We start from the raw sequence: 25,790 nt of genomic DNA on the forward strand, positions 1-25,790 counted from the left end.
TCAATTATATGGTCATTTTTATAAATTTCCTTTACAAAACTTAGATTTTTTTCTAAAACCTAAGGATTCTCTTATCCCAGAAATAGATTACCTTATAATTTATAAAAGTAAACCATTATAGGTCAAAGTACGGCCTTTAACACGAAGCCTAGGTTTACATCGAACAGCAAGCTATAACGGGCCCTAAAGAAATAACTAGTGTTTAACCATTCAAACAGGAAAACCAACGGTCTAATCAATATAAAAAAACAAGAAAAGAGAAACACTTAGGAACCACACCAACAAACGACAACCATTGAGCATCAGGTTCCTGACTTAGAACAGTTGAAAATAAATGCAGCGGGTTTAAATGTTTTAATGAACCCATTACAAAATTCAGCATTTTTTAAAAAATCTGTAAAACCTAAAATTAAAACAAACTGTTGCAAATATAATCAAAATAGAGTTGAAATAAATTATAGAATGACACCTTCAATTCACTTTAATAACAGTCAAGCAAGAATATCCACCATACAATTTCATTGTGTGACCGGATTTGATGTTTATTGTATCGTTTGAATTCAAATGAACCGCTATGATTCCTGTTCCTGTATGATAGTTGTCACTCCTATTAGATGTAAAGACTGGGCTGACATGTACACGACTTACTCTAATTCCATTCTTTATAATTTGAAATTGAGCGAGAGTGGAATAAGACATAATATACGCCCCAACCAAATAAAGTCCTTGCTTTTCGCAGATAAATGTCCCAGATGATATGAAATTTGCCACATTTCCGATACCATTCGACAGTTTTACATCACTGAATTTCATAACATCACCACTATTATAGTTACGGCCTCCACTAGTACACGATGTTATTGCAACTGAAAAGAAAAATAATGATATAATACCCAATATGTGTGTGTTCCTTCGTGACTTATAAGTGTGTACATGTGTGTGTGTGTGTGTGTGTGTGTGTGTGTGTGTGTGTTAAACTAACAGGCATGTCAGACATATGACAACTCTCATGATTGCCGTTCTTAATTTTCGTGATTCCAGTTCGATCTTCTAACCATGTTTATATATTAATGAACGTGCTCTCAAAATTTCGAAAATGTTCGAGAGGAGATCAATTGTAATCAGAATCAGATCCATTAATTTGAAAAGGAAACCAGGCCAAAGCAACGTTATACGTTAGGTGTGGGACTTATAAAAAGGTTTATTGATTAACCATCAATGTATAGTTCCCCGCCCCCTTTATATATGATTATGATAATTCACTGAGAGGCGACGAACTCGGGAAATATATGTGCCTGGCTCAAGTAGTTCAGTGGTTGTTGGTAGTTCATGTCTGTCATATTTTTTTGTTTTGTTAATTGTTTGTAATAAATTAGGCTCTTAAATTTTTCAATTGAATTGTTTTATACATCTCATGTCGGGGCGTTAAATGGCCAACTGTTCCTTTTATATGGGGTTTTCTCATAGTCGAAGGCCGCACGGTTGTTATAATTGATTACATCCACTTCATTTGACAATCATTCCTTATCTCCTTATTTTCATATTAAATAATTTAATGTTATAAATACAATTTGAAAATCAATACGGTAAAATATTTTAAGATGGCATTGGTGTGGATTAAGGGTTTATCCCTAAAACAAACCTGATCAATAATGTTATACTTTTAGTCGACAATAGGATTGAAAGTCGTGGGACACAGATTTTTTTAACCAGTATTAAAGGCAGAAAAAAAGAACCATAGCCCCTCCCCCCCCCCCCCAGAAAATCAAATGGTTGCTGCCTTATAACGCAAACCATTGCGATAGCGTTATAACGCAAACCTTTGCGATAGCGTTATAACGCAAACCTTTGCGTTACAACGTAAACATTTGCGAAATTACGCAAACATTTGTATAACGCAAACATTCGTTTATTAAGATTCAAAGGAAATAGTAGTTATTAATGGAGGAGGCTGTATATATCAAAATTTATCACCTTTGTAGTCATTGCAAAGTAAAATGCTTGAATAATTAGATCATTGACTAATAATGAGCAGAATAATATAAGAAGATGTGGTATGAGTGCCAATAAGAAAACTCTCCATCTAAGTCACTATTCGTAAAAGTAAACCATCATAGGCCGTAGCATGGTCTTCAACACGGAGCATTGGCTCACACTGAAAAACAAACTATAAAGGCCCCCAAAAACGATATCCATGTTGAAAATCGTGCAAATTGAGGTTATACCGAAGAAAAAAATCAACCCTGCTAATATAGCTATAACCGAATATAAATATACTTCCAAAGTAAGCTCTCGTTTGAGAACTGTGTAAAGTAGGTTAGATTCAAACAAGCTACCCTTTGGCAATAAATGTGTAGAAGGAAGATGTTTTATTAATAAAATTATGTTCTCTCTATTCAAATTGCTACCCAAGCATCTTAAAAATACTTCATTATATTGAAATGAAAATTCAATGACTTTCTATCAAAGAATCTTGATCATATTCTGAGATTTAAAAAAAATGTTTCCTTATTAATAATTCATTTTAAAGCAGAATGATCATTTTGTCTATTTGACTTGGAGGTTTCGCAATTGTATGACATTATTTTGATCTTTCAATTTGAAAATGACTATATACTAAACTATATCTATTTTCTTGTTAAATTATATACTTTTCTGATGCACAAATCCGTCTTAATTTATGTATAATTGCACTTCAAGTATTCCATTATTCCTATGCATATTTATTATAATGATTTGGCCTTGTATGTATATGTTTCTTTTTTTTTATCTACTAGTAAATCACACCCGAAATGAATGACAGACGGACATATATACAAAACTTAATAAATAATTGAAATCAAGATATTTGCGTTATAACGCAAAGGTTTGCGTTATATCGCTAAGGTTTTGCGTTTGACGCAAACCTTTGCGTTATAAAGGTTTGTGTTATATCGCAAAGGTTTGCGTTATGACGCAAAGGTTTGCGTTATAACGCAAATGTTTGCGTTGTAACGCAAAGATAGGGGGGAAAAATGTGTGGCGCTAATACGCTTCCGTACTAACGCGTATTCATCAATCAACTGTTTTGATATAACATAATTTTGCATTTAATTGGCCAGACTCTTATAATACTGTATTATATTTCGCTGATTTAACACACCCAAAAGTGCCTTTTAAATTTTGTCTTAATTTCCAGGGTTAACTGGCATTGTTTTCATATAAGATTGATAAAAAATGTGGACATATAGTTTGTTAACCATAGAAAACACTGTGACTATCCACTAGAGTTCAAATGAAGTGGAAGTGAGCAATTACTGCCAACCGTATGGCCGTACTTTATTCTGTTTATGATTTAAATATAAAAAATGAAGATGTGGTATGATTGCCAATGAGACAACTCTCCACAAGAGACCAACATGACACAGCAATTAACAACTATAGGTCACCGTACGGCTTTCAACAATGAGCAAAGCCAATACCGCATAGTCAGCTATAAAAGGCCCCGAAATGGCAATGTAAAACAATTCAAATGAGAAAACTAACGGCCTTATCTATGTATAAAAAATGAACGAAAAACAAATATGTAACACATTTATATAAACAAACGACAAAACGCTGCTTAAATGGACTGTGCTCTTTTTTTTATTTCGTTAAAATGGCCAAGTTTTAAAATCATAAAAACGCCCTATCTATTCACTGACAATCGCTTTTTTTCACTTAAAATCTTATTCCATATGGGAGCACAGCTTGTGCTTCAGAAAACTACATCTTGTATCAATTAATTACTGAAGTAGGATATCTGTGACAAAATATATTAGTATAATAGTCCCAGAGGATATCAAATATATATTATATACTCTCGATAAAAACTTATCTCTTCAACAACGGTATCACGGTGGGATTGGTTGTCCTGCGAGAGAACGTTCTGTGCTGGTGATTCGGTCCTGACGGGTGCTGGTGGGTCCTGATTCTGTGCTGGTGGGTTTGTTTACATTGTATCAGAACGACAATAAAACGACTGTTTTGTTGCTTAGGGTGCAATCAACAGTTACAGTTTTTTTCTATGACGTCATATTTTGAGGGACCATGTATAAGTGACCCTTAGTGGTGGACTGAGTAATAAAGATACCTGTATAAAACTAGATTTCACTGGAATCAGAATGTTCTCTAGTTTATAATGGAATAAAAAAAAGTGTACTTTTAATAGTATAAAAAAGTTTTATCCCGAGAAACTGGGAAAAACATTGCCTATTAATTTAAGCTTAAAAAACCTGAAATCAGGTCATGTGCACACCCCTGAAGACATGATACCTGCACATTTTTCATTATCAAAGTTGTATGAATTTCATACATTTTTACCTGGTCTTTCAAAAAATTCATGCTTCAGGGTACGTTCGCCTGCTCCGAAAAGAGCTACAGTGGCTGCAAATAAGTTTTGAATTTTCACTGCCAAAAAAACAGACTGTTTACAGTGTTGTCTCCCCTCAAAACATGAATATTTAATCTAATTTTTTAAATTATTTTAATCATTTAACCTGTTATAATAGAAGTTAATTAACATATCTTTACAACCAAATACAAAAAACATGATACTTTTTCACCAATTATGTTGATAAAAAGGGACTTCCCTCCATGTCTATTTTTAGTTGGGGAATAACCCCTAGTTTTTTATACGAAACTGTTTATAGCACCCTTAATTTTTCTCTGATACGTCATAAGTACCATGCAAAGTATATTACAACAATAATTTATTGTAAGAGTCGTGCAAGTTCGTTAAATGAAATTGTCCTGACGCTGTGCTGGTGATAAGAAAAACGGTCCTGGTTCTGTGCTCCTATGTCCTGGTTCTGTGCCTTTATATTTTAGTCAAAATGGCAATTATTCAAGATCATTGATGCTTAACTGTAATTGACTAATTAGCTGTTATCTGTGTTCTTAAAATTGACATTATTGTGAATCTGTTTACTGCAATTATGAAAAAAGAACCCATAACTTTTGAATTGACTGTTTTCTGTTTTTCTCATTTAAAACAGCTGTTATCGGTTATCAACATTTTAATGTACTGAAATTATAAACAAAACAGACATACAAGACTTACAAATCCAAGAGTCGCCTGACTTGGACCGGGCGCTAAAATGCTTGGGGATTTAACATGTTTTGTACGAATCAAAAACAAACAAAGTTGATCAAGGCAAACAATCAGACTCAGGTGAGCCTGAACACTTCTTAGATGAGTTTGGATAATGAATTCAGTGTAATCTAAACATCCTGAATATTGTTTCTCTGACAAATTTGTGTGAGACTGTAGATACTTTTCTTTTTATTCAACCAAATGAAACTCAGCCTTGTTTCTGTGAGTTAGAATCATGTGTCTTCATCAGCTACAATCAGATTTCTTTGTAAACAAGTTAGTGCTGACTAAAGGATGACTAGTCTATTATAGTATTGCGTTCTTTTTATGTTTTTTAAGGGTTTTTTTGGGGGGTGGGGGAGTAAGAGGGACGTCTGAATTTGTCAGATAATGAAGACGATATAACCTAGATAATACTAACAGAAATAATATTTTTTAAGTTTTGCATTTTATAATACCAAAAGAAAGTCTGTTGTCAAAGAATTAAAAGGGGGGGGGGGGGTGAATGATGTGTCCTACTTTTCTATATTTAAATATATTTCATGAATAAAAATTAAAATATCCCTTAATTTTAATTAAAATTGAGTGAAAAACGAGTGAACGGAAAAAAATACCAGACTAGAAATACTTATTTAGATATTGGTAATATCACGAGGCTTTTAAGTTTTGTGTTCCAAACACACCTTCTCTGTAGTAATGACTCGTTAATGAGGTATTTCACTTCACGCATTTATTTCATTTTTTGATACAGTGAATTCGTAGTACTATAACATTAACATGTAACCTTTGTATATATATTTTTTTTTAAAACGAAACTAAAGCCAGATATATCATTCATTTGTTTTTTATTTATGTGTTTTCAGGACAAAACAATAAACTCAAACACGCCCTGGAAGTAGAATGCGATAAAATGATTGCCCATTTTTACTCCCCCCCCCCAAAAAAAAAAGAGAGCTGTTGCTGGATGGGGAAGGAGGATCAGATTCAATATTTTATCTTTTCGTGTACGTTTTTTTTCCAGTTGAATTTATACTTGTTTGCACCTACAGAAATCGGTTTGGTTAAATGTGCTTTTAATTTCAAAAATTAAAATATCTCATAGCTTCATACTACCAATTGAGTGATAATTATAAAAGTATATAAGATGCAAAAAAACCCACTAAATTATACACCTACATTTAACTTTTAAAAGCCATGTTGAACAGTTGAAAATCAAAGTACTGAAGTACTGAACATCGGATGACAGCTGTCCGATGGATATTATGATAAAGACTTGTCTCAGAAAAAAAAAATCACATCTCTATACCTGAAAGTAAGGTTTGTTTACAGATATAACTTCTTTTTCTAGGACAAATTCGTGAGTTGATGATAAATTAATGACAGGGGATTCAACCTCAACGTAATGACTATTATATTGTAGTGATACAACTCAGATACATACTCTGGTTTATTGTTATTTATTATATTCATACTTGTTTATTACAGCTATATGTATATATAATGTTCATGTATTTGTATATCATTCTTTTCTACTATATAAATAATAATGCAGTACAAGTGCATATTGGACACTCTACTGAAATAATTCGATTTTTCTAATAGAATGGATTTGAGTGGGCATTCGTATTTTCCCGCAAAATATGTTTAATCATCCATGCAGAGTTATCGTTCCTTAAGATTGCAAACGTTCTTGAGATATTCTTCCCCATGCGTGTGCATATATATTATTGTTTTTTTTCCTTATATGTATATACATATAACAAAACATTCTAATGTTATTAATATTTATCTTATTTAAAAAGTATTAGATGAGTATTCATTAAAGAAATGGATTTATAACAAGCGATAAGAAATGTTGATGATATCTCTGTAGTCATCATGTTCATAGATCGGTTAAAAACCCAAAACGAAAGTTACGTAATGGAAATCTAGGCGATATCAATACACCGGAATGCCCTCATTGTCATCCGCTGTAACAATACAAATCTACACATTTTACAAAACTGATTTGAAATAACTGGTTATCAACACGTTTTGCTAAAAGCTCACCTGTGGCGAGGGGCGGTGTGAGCTACATGTATTGACTTGGCGTCCGAAATAACAAAAATAATGCCTATCTACCTTGCACTTTTCAGAAAATTCAGATCAGATAACGAAACTTGGTACAACAACATTTATAACCAATATGAGATTTTGACCAACACAGTTTCCATTCAGCACAAATATTCTTGTTACAACCAATAATTAAAAATGCAAAAGTACCAGTTTCAACCTCTTTAGTTTGTTTAATCATATATGAGACTACTATAACACAGTGTGTTATAGTAGTCTCAGTTTATATATGTATATGAATATAATTATAAAAGACAGCATGGTCACCAGTATGTGAAGTCCCTAGCTGTCATCTGAAGTTAATACTAAGCATAGCTCTAGAAATCGACAGATAATCATGGCATTTAAAAAAAAATCTCTCTTGTTTTCGAACTTTTTGTAGTTTTGTTTTACCTAAACAAATTGACACACACATAAGTATAGTATTGTTTATTTTTTTTAACTTGTGTTCAATATATACATGGGTAACACCGGTTACTAGGATAATAATCATGTCACCTATGAATGTGGTAAAATAAATCAGAAAAAAAGATGGAAATATGAAAATTTACGTGCGATGGGTGCAACAGCATACCGACAATTAACATGGCTCACCAGGGTTGAATCTTAAAAGTAAATCAAACTCCATAAAAATTTTATTTAAATATAAAAAAAAAAGAAGATGTGCTTATGATTGCCAATGAGATAACTGTCCGCCAAGAGACCAAAATGACACAGAAATTAACAACTACATGTATTATAGGTCACCTTTGAGATTTTGTTGAGAATTTAACAATTTACGACAATAAGAAGCTGTTTAGAGTTTAATGCAAAGAATTTTTAAAGTCTTTCGCCAGAACATACTGTATTTTTGTTCTTATCCTAGTTTAACTTCCATGCAATCTCTACCCCTTCATGATCATTAACTGTGAAATACTTCTCGGTATCTTCTCAATTAAGATGTCTGATTTATACATAGTTATAAAATAACTGTTGTGAGCACAAGATTCACTGCACACTTTCAAAGTTCTGCTTTATCAAACATTAAAACATGAACTTTATGATCGGTACGAGTGAGATTTTTATCTAACATAACTTGGTTTATCTACCGGTGTTAGTTGAAAATGCGGCTTTGAACTAGCTTTCACAGTAGCTGCGAGTATGCGTTGTTCAATAATTTGTCTCACGTCTCTTAATGTTATTGTTTTATGTGATAAATTGTTGTGTTGTTACACCACTGTATCAATGAATGAGGAAAGGAGTAGGGGTTGGTTTGATGGAGTTGCGAGCGGTGTGTGGAACGCATATTTAACTGAATAAACCAGTCAAACCTTAATATCAATATAAGACCCCCTCTTATAAATGTCGCTTTACTTTCACATGTTTCAGCACCTTTTAAAACTGTTTAAGTTAACATATTATGTAAAGAATCATCAATTGAAGGGCATTTAATTTCTTGAATAAAACTATTCTAATTAGATATAATTTATGTTCATCTGATATTGGACGGAAGATGTTGCTCATTTATGTAATATGAGTTACTATTATTTGAAAACGCTTATAAAACAGCCAAATGGATGCACTAAAGTAAAAATAGGAGTCACAGATCCGATTGAATACAATTATCAGCCAAATTTTATTGATTTTGTAACATTTGTTTCAAATATGACAAACTTTTTACCAAAAATCACCAGCACCGTATCAGGACCCACCAGCACAATGACAGGACCCACCAGCACAGTATCAGGACATAAATAAACTGAGAAAATGCAACATTTTCTTAAATTGCACGGGTTTTTCACAAAATAATTTTGTCTTTTGGATTTGAGTACAGAAAGCGGACTTCATGAGCATTTTTGTTTTATTTCTCCAGTTCTAGATTTTCTGAAAATGAGCCCTTTTGTGCTACGCTTACTGAAACAGTTTAGAGGGTTAATTTTTTAATGATTTACTTAATAAACCCATAAGAAACAAAATTGAAAAATCTCAACGGTTTCCTTCCATTTTTTATGAGAGAAAACATCAAAAATCATTATTTTCGTCTTTGTTTACATTTTTTCAATGATCACCAGCACCCGTCAGGACCGAATCACCAGCACAGAACGTTCTCTCGCAGGACAACCATACCCACCGTGGGTATAACGGTAATGAATATTCATTAGATCACTTCATTACATATTAGTCAGGTGGTCATACAAAAGAACAGCTGTACATGTATTCCGAAAATGATTTCCGGTGTTCCGAAAGACTACGGAGGTCGTCCAATATATACTGTGTAAACCCTCAGGGGTTTATGCAATATGGAATTGAGAAAAATGAGCAAACATTTCAAGAAAAGAGAATAATGAGTTGCAAAATTGTAAAGAATAAATATGGAAAATAAGGTAATTAGATTATATGAATCATTACATTGGTTGCAATGAATTACATTGATTTCCCAGTTAAATAAAAACCGATAATTTCACTCTCTGACGTCATACAACAATAGGCGTTGTCAAGACGTCGATAACGGCGGATCAAAACAAAATTGTGAATGAGTAGAAAAAAGATAAAGTTTCTTACATGTTTTACATTAATTTCTTAAAAAAGCCATTTGCCAATGTAATAAAAAGAGTAACTAATTAAAGAATTCAAATATAGAAAAATATTCAACTCGTGACCGAACAACACTGATAATTGACTCATGCGCTCCGCGCATTCGTGAATTAATGTGTTGTTCGGTCACTCGTTGAATATTTTTTCTCTATTTGAATTCTTCGATTAGTTATTCTATAAATACTGATTTACTATTATACGCACTATAAGAAAATATTGGCTTTGAAAAAAAGCTTGCCGGATCTAAGGCTTCCTGAGTTACAGCTTCAAAGAAGTATATGTAATGGAAAAAAAACCCACACACACAGTCACACACACACAGTCACACACACACAGTCACACACACACACACACACAACGCATAATTAATTTCGGAAAGATAATAAAATGAATGTTTTATTATTAAAAACAATTTATACGTGATTTCCATAGTTTCAACAACATTTAAAATTAAATAAAAATTGCTGTGGTCAGGTAATCTTTTCGGAAAGAAAAATATAACATACTTGTCTAACCTTTTTCAGTGGCTGTTTTAACCTCGGATTTCAGTTGCGCCATCTCTCCGTCGAGCTTATTGCCCAGTATTGTCACTGAAGAATGGATCTCAGTGGCGGAAATGCTCTGTTTTGTCATTAGAAGTTCATGATTTGTCTTTATTTTCACTTCTAGCTCAGCTGAAATAAGTTGGATTACATTACAATTGGAGAATCTAATATTCATGGATAAAAAAAAACATATGGAGAGGAGAAGGTACCGCATGAGACGGGCAATCAACAGAGACAAGCTTAAAAAGACCGACAACACAATAGTCTAGTCTGCAAGTCTAAATGTATTTATTTTGTTCGTTGTTATTGAAGTGCAGCTAAGACCAATTTAGAATTTGATATATCGTTTAGACACCGGTCTATTGTGGAACACTATGTGTTACCCTCTATGCTTAGAAAAAAGTAAAGCAACAAAAATACCGAACTCCAAGGAAAGTTCAAATCGGAAAGTCCCTTATCAAATGGCAAAATCAAACACTAAAACACATCGAACGAATTGAAAACAACTGTCATATTCCTGACTTGGTACAGGCATTTCCTTATGAAGAAAATGTTGGATTAAACCTGATTTTATAGCTAGCTAAACCTCACCTCTAACTTAGGTGGTTTTCGTCGTTTGATTGCTGTCTTATTGGGGTTAAGAGGTGTACATCCTATAGCTCTTACAGTTTTAGTTCCGTTTCATGTAATTTTAAATTGGGGTATTACATATCATAAATAAAAAGGTTATTGAATATAATCGGTTAATTGCTTTTTTCCCCTCCAGAATATGACCAGAGGAAGAGTATCCGAAGAGAGGTGAACCTTAATTAAAATGCAAAGTAAACTAAACAAAAAACATTTCAAGTCACTTTTTAATCTTTCACTACATCGATACATGGGGAATGTGTCAAAGAAACAACAACCCGACCAAAGAGCGGAAAACAGCCGAAGGCCACCAAATGGGTCTTCATTACAGCGAGAAAATCCCGCACCCGGAAGCGTGCTTCAGTTGGCCCCTAAACAAAAAATATGTACTAGTTCAGTGATAATGGACGCCATACTAAACTCGGAAATACATAAAAGAAACTAAAATTTAAAAAATCATACAAGACTAACAAAAAGGCCAGAGGCTCCTGACAAGCATGACTTGGGACAGGCGCAAACAATGCGGCGGGGTTAAACATGTTTTTGAGATCTCAGCCCTCCCCCTATACTTCTAGCCAATGTAGAAAAATAATAAACACACAGCAATACGCACAGTGAAACTCAGTTTAAAGAAGTCCGAGTCCGATGTCAGAATAGGTAACATCATAAACATGTAACTTGTCTGCACGTTGTGTGTTTTATTGTTGTGTTTATATTCAGTAAAAAGCTCTCAAGAGCTTCTGTTTTTATTGTAATATGTGAACCGAATCAAAATAAAACTTTCGTATTCGTATTCGTATAACAATTAAACTCTTTATGCTAAAAGCATGAAATCAAGATTATAAAATGTATTTCGTTTGTGTTTTCTATACATTGTTTTGACATTAACACGCATAGCACATGCAGTCATAGGCCGTGTTCACATTGACCTAAACTCGGTGTTGTGTAAGTGTAACTCACACGTAAACTGAACAAAATTACGTTCCCATTGATAAAATTCAATGTTTACATGTAGTGTAAAACATGTTTTGTCTACATGCAGTCGATACTCGATGTAGGCCTTGTGTAGATTACAGCTTTTACATTAATGCTAGCAAGACAAATCTTTGTTTGGCTTGCTTGCTTTGTTTGTATCAATATTTGCTCAAGCATGGTAATTAAGATAGGCGGGGCTTCAGCTTGTATACATCATTCTTAAATTTTATTGGACGTTATGTTGGAGGTTAAGGACATTAAATTTTAAAACATCACATGACACGTATTCTCACATGTTTCCTTACCTGTAAATATACAACACAGACCGGATTCTACTTCGTCGAAATTATCTTCCTATTTCGCCAGTTCATTTTCACAATCGTAGAAACGGAAGACAATTTTTTTTTTTTCAGAGATCCAACTTAAAGACTGTCGTCAAGCACTTTTAGTAAAATAGCTATTCGAACACACCTACTCTGATTTTGTGATCCATTGGATAGGTATTTCACTTGACCCCTATATTTCATCTTTTAGTACTGTGATTTTTTTTATGTTATAAAGTCAACCTGTAGCTTTGCTATATAAAATGATAGAGTCTGAAGCGAGATGATGTATCAAATACTCTTGTTTTGTTTATTTTCAAGACAAAATATTCATCTCAAACACACCCTAACATAAAAAAGGTGCACTCGATTTTCTCTTCGATACAATTGTTTCCCATTTTTGGGAATATTTTCTCGAGTTACATAATCGAAGGACAGACATGGAAATAACTGACTGAACTAATAGATTGATATGTTATAAAAACAATATTAGGTCAATTAATGTTGAAGGCCAGTTTCTCAGCCTCATACAAGAAAAAAGTTCATATTTTTCTTTCATTGACAAATTATTGTATTTTTACAGGTGAGAAAACATGTGAGAATATTTGTCATGTGATGTTTTAAAATTAAGTGTCCTTAACCTCAGACATAACGTCCAATAAAATCTAAGTATGGTGTATACAAGCTGAAGCCCCGCCTATCTTAATTACCATGCTTGAGCAAACACTGATACAAACAAAGCGAGCAAGTCAAACAAAGATTTGTCTTGCTAGCATTAGTGTACACAAAACTAGGCATTTAAAAACATTAGTTTCACCGTGTATATTTAAGGAAGAAACAATTTTTGAATAAAATTGATATTTATAACAATTATTAATAAAGTTCTTTACAGAAATATTTGTCTAAACTTGATATATTTATTTGTTTTTTTTTAAAACTTAACGTAGCTTTATTAAGCCCTTATCAAGACTCAAAGCAGCATCATTGCCGAACACATTATTCATTTGAAAATTAAGGTCTTTCCGAATCGACTTGACTTGCACAGAAATGTTTGCCACTGGTCTTTACTCAAACAACGATTCACTCATAAATGCATTACTTAAAAAGTGTGAGGTAAATGTATTGTTTGTCTAGTACATGTATCTCGGATCCGTTAAATTAACCTTAAACTAAACTAAAAAAAAAAAAAAATTACCCCCTCCCTTTGCCAAATACTCCTTGGAGAAGATACCATTTGAAACAAACAGAAAAGATAGAAATATAGTGATCCCTAATATATCATTCCTTCTTCTCCTTTAATCTCTGTACCGATGTAATGCATTGGCTTTATGAGAATAAAAATATATATTCTTCGCCAGAAAGCACGCTGCTGCAGTCTACGTTTTCTAATGCTTAATCGAGACATCTTTATTATTTCTAAACTACTGCAAATCATGTATGGAGAAACTCTTAATTTAGAATATTTTTGTATCATCTGTAGGACTTTTTTTTTTTTTTATCCAATTGGGGTTCGGAATATTTCCATCGATACCCCCCCCCCCCCTGATTTGAAGTCAAATGGTCGTTCTCTTACTGCTAGAAAAGTTGTCCGAAAACTTTGCATTCGGTTCTACGTAATGAACATTTTTAAATGACATTGAACAAATCTTATGTACAGGTAATTAAACAAGGTGTTTAGATGTGAACAAATTTAATGTGAAACCAATGTCCAGTCCATTAAACTAATTGTAAACAAGTTTACTGTACATGGCGTTTGGTGTGAACACGGCCATAGACTGATAGTTGTTGTATTTTACACGGAAATAAAATGTGATATCGGAGCGTACCCTATTGTTATCAGCCAATCAAAATGACGGATTCGTCTGAAACATACATGTAATGAATTACTTATAATTTTTCTCTTACCTTCGATTTTCTGTCGAAAAGTAGATAACGTATTATCATTAGACGTCTTTAATCTGTCCACGGCTGTATGTACTGTCTTGTCCAAAATGTTTTCCACGAGATCATTCACTGCTTTAGAGACAGACTGGTTCACTTTTTTTTCTATCAGTTCCTTGAGTTGTATGGTTAGACTTGTAATATCTAACTCTGCTTTAAGGGGTGCATTGAGTTTCGTTATTAATGGTATATCAATGGATGTTTCACAGTTGTCATGTCCACAAGTATTCGAACACACGTTTTCAATAATCGAGAGAGTGAAAAGAGCGATTGCATATCCTCGCAACATTTTGAAATTTTTGATGAAATGAAATGTGTCTGGAGAAGATCCCACTTTTATATCTGAAATCGTTTAAAGTTTGTTTTGATAAAACACACGAGGATCTGGATGGGAAGTTTTCATTTCTGTATTCTTTAATATCTGAGGCGTTTTTTGTTTCTCCATTCTAGGGTGATTGTTTTGTTGGCCCATTTAATATTTTCTATTATTCATATATCACTGCACTTTTTTCTTATATCTATTCTATATCTTTGTGCCTTAAATTTTGCCTATTACCGGTATTATCTATTCTGTAAATTCCATTCATACCCTCAGACACGTATAACTAATTGTCTGTTTTAAACCAGTAATAACGTTAGGATCATCTGGTTTTTTTAATGGTCAGAATAAACGGAAGAACTAATATAATCTGTGCATTAACATAACCTATGCCTAACCCAAAACGTGATATTTAGAACATAACATCAAAACAATTTAATCAGTAAGGAAATTGAACAACAAATTTGAAGAAAAAATTCGCGTTAGTGGCTTTTGATTAAAGGCGAAAAGGAAAGCACAAAGTTTTTCTTTAACCTCCAAGAAAATGTATTTCTGAACTTGTGACCTACGAATAGTTCAATCTTCTAAAGAACTATTGACTTTTCCAAAAGTAGATGCCGGTCGATTAATTCCATCTTAAGACCTCTCCAGGAAAAGAGAGGTCTCAAAATAATTATACAACGCCATATTCTGTCAATCTTATTAAATATAGTTATATCTGTTATTTCGCTATACTTTTACCTTCGACGATTAACCGGTGGAAAAAGGTATGAATTTATATTAGATTGAATGAGAATAAAAATCGTAATGCTTTGTTTTATTGGTAATCACAAAATCCAAGAAACTTTCAAATTTGACATTTTGCTATACTTTTAAACTTCTTATTCATTTTGTGTTCGTGTGTAACTGTTAAATCTTTTCTGAAATCTAACTTGTTTCTATTTAATCAACCTGGAGTACACATTCACATATTATAATACTTTTTTGACGGGATCCGAATTTAATAGGAAATTAGATAGGACGTTATCACAGTCGGCATTGGAACTCACCAATTTGAACATGTTGAATATAATACTGTCAGAATATTTTGGGGTTTACTGTAGAATGTCTTCGTCTGGATATATGTGAAATATTTGCAACTGGGCCTTAAACACATCACACTTAACCAGTTAACCTATGCTTTCTTTCGTGAAATAATTACGAAAATATTGAAAACAATAAATGGAATAATCTTTTGGATACATTTCACAAGACAATACTATTACACTGTAATCAATAATTATCAATGATAAGTTTATAATGACGTGTTTTCTTCATGGAATTTTTTAATTCACATGTGACGTAGATAGCTTAGTGACGTAGATAGCTTAGTGACGTATCTCACGATATGCTGGTTGACCAGTGAGACGGTTCCATTAAAATTTACGAAAAGTTTCTTGTATTAACAGAACGCCATATATGTTCTTTGAAATATAATTCAAATTCGTTGGATTTCTATATTTACTGTAATCTTTGGTACTGAGGCCTGACATTCTAGATAGGAATAAAATACATTTAGAAGTGTAATTATAATTAAAATGTTTGTTTGACGAAGGACGTTCTGGACAGGGATTTATTCTGAAATCTTTTTTTTGAAAAGGTATATAAATAATACTATTTTACACCATATATATATTTATACATGTATTATTTGACAGTTAGGCTTAAAGTAAAAAAAGAATAGATGTATAACGCATCAAATATTTACGAAAATCGATTGAAAATAAGTAATTTTATTTATCAAAGAATATATTTGAAAATCAGGCATCATATATGTCGTGAATAATTATTCAGTTCACAATGAAAAGATTCAATACTGTTATGTAGCTTTATTGATCTAATCATTATTGACCATTGACAATTGCAATGCTTAACAAATGAAGTGGCATGTTTTGATCTGTTTTAAATATTTGATGTTACCACATGCCCGACACCCGACAATCTATTGCGCATGATTTAGTACAGCCTTTCATCAAAATTATTTTTAATATTACAGATATATTATGGTTTGCATTGTAGCTTTGATTTATTCGTTGAATTTAAACGATACTTACAGCACATTTGTGCTATTTTCTTGGCGGTCATTTTGTATTGCTGGGTGAAGCTGGAGTGTGGGAAGCAAACCACAAACCTTTTGTAAGAAAACTGATAATCCTAGTCGATTCAGGTTGGAGTCGGGCGGCACTGCTTCACTGGATTATAACTCACAAACAGACAAACTACTGTTGACAGACTAGAGATATACATGAAGTAGTTTGACTACTAAAACCACAAGGCTACCAAGACCACATATTGTATTTTTTAAAATGAACTGTCACATACAAGATGGCAGTAAAAGATAAAAATAAATAAATGTATTTCTTTTTTACAGGAAATGTTCAGACTTGTTATTGTGATGTCGCTTTGTTTGTTCATAGGAAATTCTACAGGTAAATATTTTAATTCATTAATTAATTTGTCTTGCTGTTATGTTTTGTCAAGAAACCCAGGGGCGGATCCAGCCAATTTAAAGGGGGGGGGGGGGGTCCCAACGCAGAGTAAAGGAGGGGGTTCCAGCTATATGCTCCCATTCAACCCCCGGAACCCCCCCCCTCTGGATCCGTGCCTGAAACATGTTAAATTTTCGGATCATTCACATTTTTTTCAATTACATTTGCTTATCTTATTCAATCAGATTTATTTTATATACAAACATAATTAATTTCTGTGTCATTTGGCCTGTTGTGGAGAGTTGTCTCATGGGCAATCATACCATATCTTCTTTTTTTTAAAATATATATATATATATATGAGATAATACACGAACACATTTTTCTTTTTCAAACTGCTTTCAATCTAAATACTGCAACGGAAGACTAAACAGCTACAATATGTACAGCAAAGACTTGCAGTTCAATGTAGAGAACGGTCAATCTGATCAAAATTCAGACCGGGCTATAGTAACTCGCGCGCTCTTCGCTTATGAGCATAAAGAAATCTGAGATATATAATTAGATTCAGTGAACGGCCATTTAAAAAAATGGATAAGATAGAAACCCATAATTATACAACTTTAAACAAAAGTAGTCTTATCACGTAAAAAAGGGAAATGATAAAACGGGACAATCGGAAATCTAACGTCGAGGAAAAGACCCGGACATTGCCGAAGTAACAGACGAATAGATCAGCAACACTGAAAACATTTTTACGTAAAGGCCGTTACCGCCATATATAAAATTGTCGTCGCATTATTCTCCGGAATTAAAAATCAAGGCACTCTGAATTTTGAAATCATTCAGGCCTCCTGTGAGCATGATAAATTGTGATACGTTGTATCACCCTTTAATCTATAACTTTATTTTAACAAAAAAATTGAAACGAGGATGTCATTAGTGAGCCGTCACAGTGCTCAGTTCATTTTGTTTCTTTAGAGAGATAATATCACATTTAAGATGTACGTTTCTACCCATTTCGGTAATACTTATTTCCCATCTAGCCTATAATATTTCAACTAATAATTGTCCTTTTCATTAATATGACAAACAGCTGGAAAAAAGTCTAAAATACTAGATAGTCTTAAAGTTGAAGGAGGAAAAGAGAAGAGCAGGGTACCAGATAGTCTTATAGTTGAAGGAGGAGAGAAGAACAAGGTACCAGATAGTTTAATGGTGGGAAATGGGGGGAAGACCAGGGTACCAGATAGTTTTATTGTTGGAGGTCGGGATGCTTCATTAAGTTCATGGCCATGGCAGGTTGGACTAATATCGGCTTATGGTGTATTCTGTGGAGGTACACTTATAACGTATGACGTTGTTATAACAGCAGCACATTGTCTGGACGGATCAAGGTAAGCTTTTTTTAGAATTGAAAAATATGTAATCGGAAGTTAATGTTACGTTCGTTTTATAAATTTTCTGTTTACAAAACTTTGAATTTTTCGAAAAACTAAGAATTTTCTTATCCCATGCATAGATTACCTTAGCCGTATTTGGCACAACTTTTTGGAATTTTGGATCCTCGATGCTCTTCAACTTTGCACTTGTTTGGCTTTATAAATATTTTGATATGAGCGTCACTGATGAGTCTTATGTAGACGAAACGCGCGTCTGGCGTACTAAATTATAATCCTGGTACCTTTGATAACTATTTACACCACTGGGTCGATGCCACTGCTGGTGGACGTTTCGTCCCCGAGGGTATCACCAGCCCAGTAGTCAACACTTCGGTGCTGACATGAATATCAACAATGTGGTCATTTTTTTAGAATTGAAAAATATGTAATCGGAAGTCATTAGTGAGCCGTCATAGTGCTCAGTTCATTTTGTTTCTTTAGAAGAGAGATTATAAATATTTTGATATGAGCGTCACTGATGAGTCTTATGTAGACGAAACGCGTGTCTGGCGTACTAAATTATAATCCTGGTACCTTTGATAACTATTTACGCATGTGGAACAGGGTGTGCTTACCATTTCGGATCGTTTTATATCGGTACCAGGTTTTTTTCTCCCTAGAGTCCGTATTGTCAAACATTGTTTTCAATAGTACTATAAATCTTTGTGATTTTTAACCGAATTTTCCGATGGAAAATCTGTTATTGATTTGGAAATGTACGGAAGGCAGATATCCGTGCGGGAAGCGCACAGGCGACTGCCAAAAACAATGTCCGTGCATTTACTCATGAACCGTTCAACGAAATCTTTTCAAGTTTTAATATGTTGCTTCTTATGAAAAGATGAAGGTCAAGTTATATTTAAAAAGATTTTCTTTTTTACCGTTCAGGAGTAATAAATCTTTGAAAGATTGAAAAATGGTGTGCCAGTCGTGTCCGTGATACAGCAGTTCGACTTCTAGGTCACCGAGGCCCTATATTCTATCTTTACATGAAATGCCAAAATTAAGGTAGATGACACTAAAAGATTGTTCAAGCTATGTTTTCTTTTAGGAGACGTGGGTTAAGTGTTGTAGTAGGAGAGTACAATAGGTATTTCTGGGAAGGTTATGAACAGTATATCCCAGTGAAAAGCTTCAACGTGGTAAGTAATAAATTACAAACCTTTTTCGTTTGCAAAATATATTTATACATATAAATAACACATTGTAACAGTGATTTCCAAAAATGTTGAATAGTGCATCAGTCGTCTCATCCGAGAAATCGATTTTAGACATTCAACAACGAAAACAAGTGGCGGTCAAGATAAGGCGATTTGGAACAAACCCTAAATATAATTTATTAAAATTATATTATATGTGGCTAAGATTAAACTGGGACAGGCACAAAGATGTTAATTAGTTATAACTGTTTTAAGAACTGATAAATATATATTAAATTTATCTAAGTTTTTGTCAAATTACTTTTTTATAACTATCATTATACTTAAAAACATTGCCTTGTGATAATTTTGTGTAATATGTAATGTATCTGTTGTATATATATATATATGTTGAAGAATTGAATAAAGATAATAAAAAAAAAACAGCATGTGAGTGAACAACATTATATATCTTCATCTTCTTTTCAGCATCCAAATTATGACAATAACTTTCTTAAAGGATATGATATAGCCATATTATTTCTAGAAAGAAATGCTACGCCATCTTACCGTGTCAAGCCAATTCCTGGTATTGCTCACAAAACGCTGTATTACACAAAATGCAAGTGTTTCATTACAGGATGGGGAATCAAATCAATGGGTAAATATATTTATACGACTACAAGATGTCCGCGAAATCGCGGTACAATTTGGCTAGTGTTGGAATATAGAGTGTGGATACAGTTCTAAGGTGAACACAGATTATCTCGGAAATTATTTAAAAGTACCACTGATTAAAAAAAGTAATGTAAAGTAAGCACTTCTTCTTTGTTATAACTATGTACTGCACACCAAAAAAAAAAAAAAAATTATCGTCTCTTCGAGTAAAAATAGTAACACGATCAAGTCAATTTACATTTCATTGCGGTCCCCCTTTTATTTTAATGATGAAAGATTGATGTGATACGATTGGGGCTTTTGACAACGATTCTTTAATTTCATACAGCTTTATAAACCAATTTTCTAAAGAAACAGAAATTCAAAAACGCCCCCCCTCCCCCCCAAAAAAAAAATAAAATGAGAGAATAGTTCTGACCATGCAGTCCTACTATATACAAAATAAATGTTAACGTAGGAAAAGAAATGTCAAAATATAAGGATTTATTTCTGGGAAACACAAGAGCAGTTAGTTATCTACGACACAAAACGAACAAAGGCTAGATATCCCTGACGTGGCGTGGTTAAATATGTTGTGTGTGATCTCAACCTTCCCCCTATACATATATTTATATGTAATTAACAAATTCATCCTAGAGATAAAACCTGTATACGCCCCTCCTTTGGCTACAAACTACATGCATGTACATGTATTTATAACAAGTATGCTTATTGAAAATATGACAATGATTCCGTATGATCTATTATTTATTGCATTTTAGTACGTCTTCCATCTGCAGCATCTAAGAACATTGAGTCAAGTAAGTAAAGTTTCAAATCGGTAGTTCTTGTCAAAATGATAATTTAGTAGATGAATTTCGAGCGGTAAATGGGTTGATGGCGGAAGCAAAATTATTTTATAATAATGGATTTTTACATTTTGCGATAGGTTACACAAACACGCAAAATGTACGTATTTCATTTGTCGGCGACTGGTAGATTTTCGTGCACAACAAATGTCACTCCGCGTATTATAAAAAACGTAATCGTTCATATTGTTATTGGAGCCTGGGTGTCCGAGTATTCTCAGAATTTCATCTTCAGTGATCAAAAGCCTGTGGTGTTTTGATTCGATCTTTTAAGACCACGAGTTCACTGTTCATAGTAGTCGACCGTCTGCAAAGTCCGTTGTCCTTCATTTTACATAGATCTTCTCCCACGAAAATATACTTGTCAAAATGGTCCTAGTCGTATCTTGATTGAAAAACGTGTCCCACGATTCCGAATTATAACCAAAACATACAGGTAAAACGAATGAATGCCTTATATCTTAAAAATCGTTATAGATAGAGAAAGTAACAAAAACATTTAGAATGTAATGAATTCCTCAATTCCCGTCATCAGTCGAATACTCACAAAAGTTATTCCCCTTTAATGACGAGTTGATCGAACCCTTTCTCCTTGAGTTTTCAAAGAAAACACAATCAATTAGTAAAGATGAAACCGCAAAATAAAAAAAAATCGGGAACTATTTAGGGAATAGAAGTTTGTTTAGCTTTCTAACTTAAGTTTCGATTATTTTTATTGTAGAAACTGACGGTTATGGTCACTTAGCAGTAACGTTACAAGAAGCGGAGATTGAAGTTATAAGCAATTCAAAATGCAACTCTAGACGGTATTGGGATGGCTTAGTGAAACCAACAAATATTTGTGCCTTTCATAAAAAAACGGCAGCTTGTGAGGTAAACTTAAAACTTCTAACAATTCTAACAACATTTTAAGACTTTATGATTTGTTGCTGTGTGACTATAGATATATATTGTTTCTGTAAACGTGACGATTTGTTAGACATTGCTGCCAGTTTCTTATATTCGACAAAGATAAGGGAGCTACCATTTGATTTTTATGGGGGGGCTAGGATGAAAAATTTTGTCCTGCATTTTTTTTTAGCTGTAATCTCTGTCCTGCCTTTTTATTTTTCACTCTGTTCGGTCCTGCCTTTTTTTTTTTAGTTTATCCTGACTTTTTTCTACCTAAATTGTCGTCCTGACTTTTTTTTTTTGCAAGTGTCTCATCCTGCCTTTTTTTTTTACTCAAAACTCCTGTCCTGCCTATTTTTTTCAAATTTCATCCTAGCCCCCCCATAAAAATCAAATGGTAGCTCCCTAAGAAACGTTCTACCTCTTTCATGTCACAGCGAGAACGTGAATCATTATGTTTATGATAAAACAAAGATATGATATTAGTAATTCAAAATGCAACCGACCAGACGGTACAGACGGTAGCTTAGAAAAACGAACTAATGTTTTTGCCTTTCATAAAAAAAAACCGGCGACGAGTGAGGTAAACTTAAACATTCACAACATTTTACGATTTGATCCTTTACGTAACTGTGTAACTATAATATAGATAAACATTGTTGCTGTAAACGTGACTATAATTGTTTGTTGGAAATCGCTATCTGTTTTATAATCGTCAAAAATAAAGACTGTGAATAAGAAGAACCAACTGTTTCATGTCATCACAGAACGTGACTCGTTTGAGATTTAAAAAAAAAATATCATGATGTTATATTACTTATTTATAAAGCATTCACTACATCGCTTATCTCAAATCATAGTATTGGTATCAACTATACGATGCTGGATCAGAGAGATTGGAAATAAAATACATTAAAACAGCTAAGATAAGTTAAACGTACTTTCTTGTGGTTGCCAAATTTTTAAAAGTATGTACAAAACCCAAATACACAATCTCCGGCGCAGAGTTCATATCCGTTCCATACATGCTTTGCAATACTGCACTAATATTGAGTGTAGTGTTACAAAGTATTGAACGGAACGGATATGTGATCTCTGCGCCGGAGATTGCCAAATACACTGCGAATGAAAGTACTGTATAGGAAAAGATTTTGTATGATAGATATAGGAAGATGTGGTGTGAGTGCCAATGAGACAACTCTCCATACAAATAACAATTTATAAAAGTAAACCATTATAGGTTAGAGTACGGCCTTCAACACGGAACCTTGGCTCACACCGAACAACAAGCTATAAAGGGCCCCAAAATTACTAGTGTAAAACCATTCAAACGGGAAAACCAACAGTCTAATCTATATAAACAAAACGAGAAACGAGAAACACATATATGAAGCTTGCACTCTTGACAACTCGTTCTCCAAGTAATATTAAAATAATGAGATGGCATGGTAAAATTTACATAAAAAAACTGTCCACCTTAGTCATGTTAGTCCAAATGACGTAGATGTCAGGTGGAAATTAACTTACCTTAAATTGAGACAATTACAGTAACAGGCTAACCTGTTAATTGCATTTTTAAATGCAGTGTATTATAATACATATGTGTTTTATTAAGCCAATGAGTGTGAGCGTTCCAGATAAGTATATAAAATATATAATAATAAAACAGATTGTTATTTTACTAATAATAATGAAATAATAACGTTGGATTTCAAAATTAAAGTTAAATGAGTTTCTTTATTTAGGGAGACAGCGGAGGGCCTCTGGTTTGTAAAGTACAGAACCAATACATTCTAGTTGGAGTGACGTCGTGGGGATCTTCTTCGTGTATGAGCTATCCTACGGTGTTTGCAGACATTGCTAAGTTCTGGGAGTGGACTCAAGACCGAATATTACAATACCGCATGCTAGTGCGTGAAATTAAAACGGACGATACAAAACTCGAAATGGAGATGAATATTTTTCAGGAAAAATAATCATGACTCATATAGGAAAACATGTTTGAATACTCTTATATATACAATATCATCAAGACCACCTTAGTTTTGGCAGTACGACCGTCAGAATTGCCCAATTTTGGTTCAATATAATTTACACAATAAAACAGCAAACTGTCAACACAGGATAAAAGGCCATTGGCATTCTTATAAAACATTGTCATCGATACAATCATGGCAACATTTGTGAAGTCCTAGCATAATAAAACTCTTGCAAAGCTTTCTGGTATCGAATATAATTAATCGTGTAGTCATGAAAGAAGTATCATCCTTAAAGTTTGTCCTAAAATTGATAATTAAAATTATCTTTTGATAATTTTTATTTGGTAATCGGCTAAGGAAATATATGCAAATATTATATATATTTCTTAACAGTTTCTTTAAAATTACAATAAAAAGAAGTATCCACGATTATAATTCAACATATTTTGTAGATACAGTCAACCCTGCTTAAGAGACCACCTGTATCAAGCAAAAACCTGTATAAAAAGACCATGAATTTTAGATCCCTCTGTAGTACATTTCATATATATTGAACCTGTATTAAAAGACCACCTGTGTAAAGAGACAACTTTTTTTGCTCTAAGGGTCTCTTAAAACAGGTTTGACTGTATATTATAAAAGGGTCCAACGAAAAGTATATATAGCTTTATTATTTTATTGTGTGACGAATGCTGTTAGAAGCAGGATTGTAATAAATTAACAAAGAATTAAAACATTTTGCCGATATTTGCCTTTGTCTATAAACTTTGGAGAGTGTATAGTGTACTTATATCATATAGATCAAACATTCTGTCTGTATAGATTTAGTATTACGAAAATATATTTACTGTTACAGTAATTCAATGTTAAAAAGATAACACGTGATCAACAGCAATCCGAAGCGCTTTTCTGGATTTACCTTCATCGTGATAGCTCGATCAGAGTAACATATCAAAAATAAAAACAAAAAACATGCAGATAACGAAATATTTGAAGAGTTATGTGATCAAAATGGACCTAGTATCTTTAAAGATCTATAATAATTTTATGAATGTGTAAACATTTGATTTTTTGTGTTTTAACGCCACTTTTCAGCACCGCTTTTGGGCTATTTCATGGCGGCCAGTTTTTCTTGATGGAGAAGGCCGGAGTGCCCGGAGAAAATCACCGACTTTCGATAGGAAAACTGACAATCCTATAGTCAATTAAAATTCGAATCGTATGCACTCGCATAAGCGGGGTTCGAACTCACAACTGCCGTTTTGACTGACTAGTGATTATACAGTAGTAACTATTTCGAACACACGGCCACCGAGGCCCCTTGAATAAGTTAAGAAAGGTATGTTATAAATCCTCCGTACCGAAGCACTGACTACTGAGCTGATGATGCACCCGAGGACTGTAAGTTCACCAGTAGCGTTAGTTGTCGATCCATTGCTAATTGTGACCGATGAATTAACGTAATTAATGATATATGAAAACTTACTTTGTCTGTATCTTAAAGTAACTGCAAAAAAACAGTTGTTTATGAATCAAGAGTTTAATGTGAGATAAAAACTTAATTCAAATAGAATTTTCCTTGACCCCCTCCTCTCCCCTCTTGTAACCTAATTTGAAGAAAAAAACTTGGTTATTAAACCAGTATAGGTATATGTGTTGAAAATGTTTTGAATACATATGTAACATGAAAAATCATGAGTGTTGTTACCTCAACCACGATTTGTTGATTTAATCATAATCGCCTAATGTCCAGTGGCAAATATTTAATGCACGTTCAGATCTGATTACATTGACAATACATACACTAGATAGGTTT

General features: G+C 33.3%; 1 protein-coding gene and 1 long non-coding RNA gene across 2 annotated transcripts; one reads left to right on the forward strand and one right to left on the reverse strand.

Annotated features, from left to right (window-relative positions):
• Nucleotides 1-356: 356 nt before the first annotated feature.
• On the reverse strand, nt 357-14,621 carry LOC143043421 (uncharacterized). The gene is made up of 3 exons (XR_012968376.1): nt 14,175-14,621; nt 10,315-10,473; nt 357-866 (listed from the first exon to the last, which is right to left on the reverse strand). It is a non-coding gene; the product is annotated as an uncharacterized LOC143043421 (long non-coding RNA).
• A 1,396-nt stretch (nt 14,622-16,017) lies between these two features.
• Nucleotides 16,018-24,744, forward strand: LOC143042289 (elastase-1-like). Its single transcript, XM_076214553.1, has 8 exons — nt 16,018-16,168; nt 16,940-16,997; nt 18,094-18,394; nt 19,491-19,581; nt 20,068-20,239; nt 21,018-21,056; nt 21,826-21,977; nt 23,741-24,744. The coding sequence occupies exons 2-8, from the start codon at nt 16,943-16,945 to the stop codon at nt 23,969-23,971; spliced, it is 1,041 nt and encodes a 346-aa protein (XP_076070668.1). The 5' UTR covers nt 16,018-16,168; nt 16,940-16,942; the 3' UTR covers nt 23,972-24,744.
• The last annotated feature ends 1,046 nt before the right edge of the window (nt 24,745-25,790 follow it).

The sequence above is a fragment of the Mytilus galloprovincialis genome, chromosome 8, assembly GCF_965363235.1.
Source record: "Mytilus galloprovincialis chromosome 8, xbMytGall1.hap1.1, whole genome shotgun sequence".
NCBI lineage: Eukaryota > Metazoa > Mollusca > Bivalvia > Mytilida > Mytilidae > Mytilus > Mytilus galloprovincialis.

Bases quoted from the DNA above. Each gene is read 5' to 3' on its own strand.
- LOC143042289 (XM_076214553.1), top strand. From the start codon at position 16,943: ATGTTCAGACTTGTTATTGTGATGTCGCTTTGTTTGTTCATAGGAAAT. The intron at 18,395-19,490 runs GTAAGCTTTTTT...GTTTTCTTTTAG, and splicing joins CATTGTCTGGACGGATCAAG to GAGACGTGGGTTAAGTGTTG. The intron at 19,582-20,067 runs GTAAGTAATAAA...TCTTCTTTTCAG, and splicing joins CAGTGAAAAGCTTCAACGTG to CATCCAAATTATGACAATAA.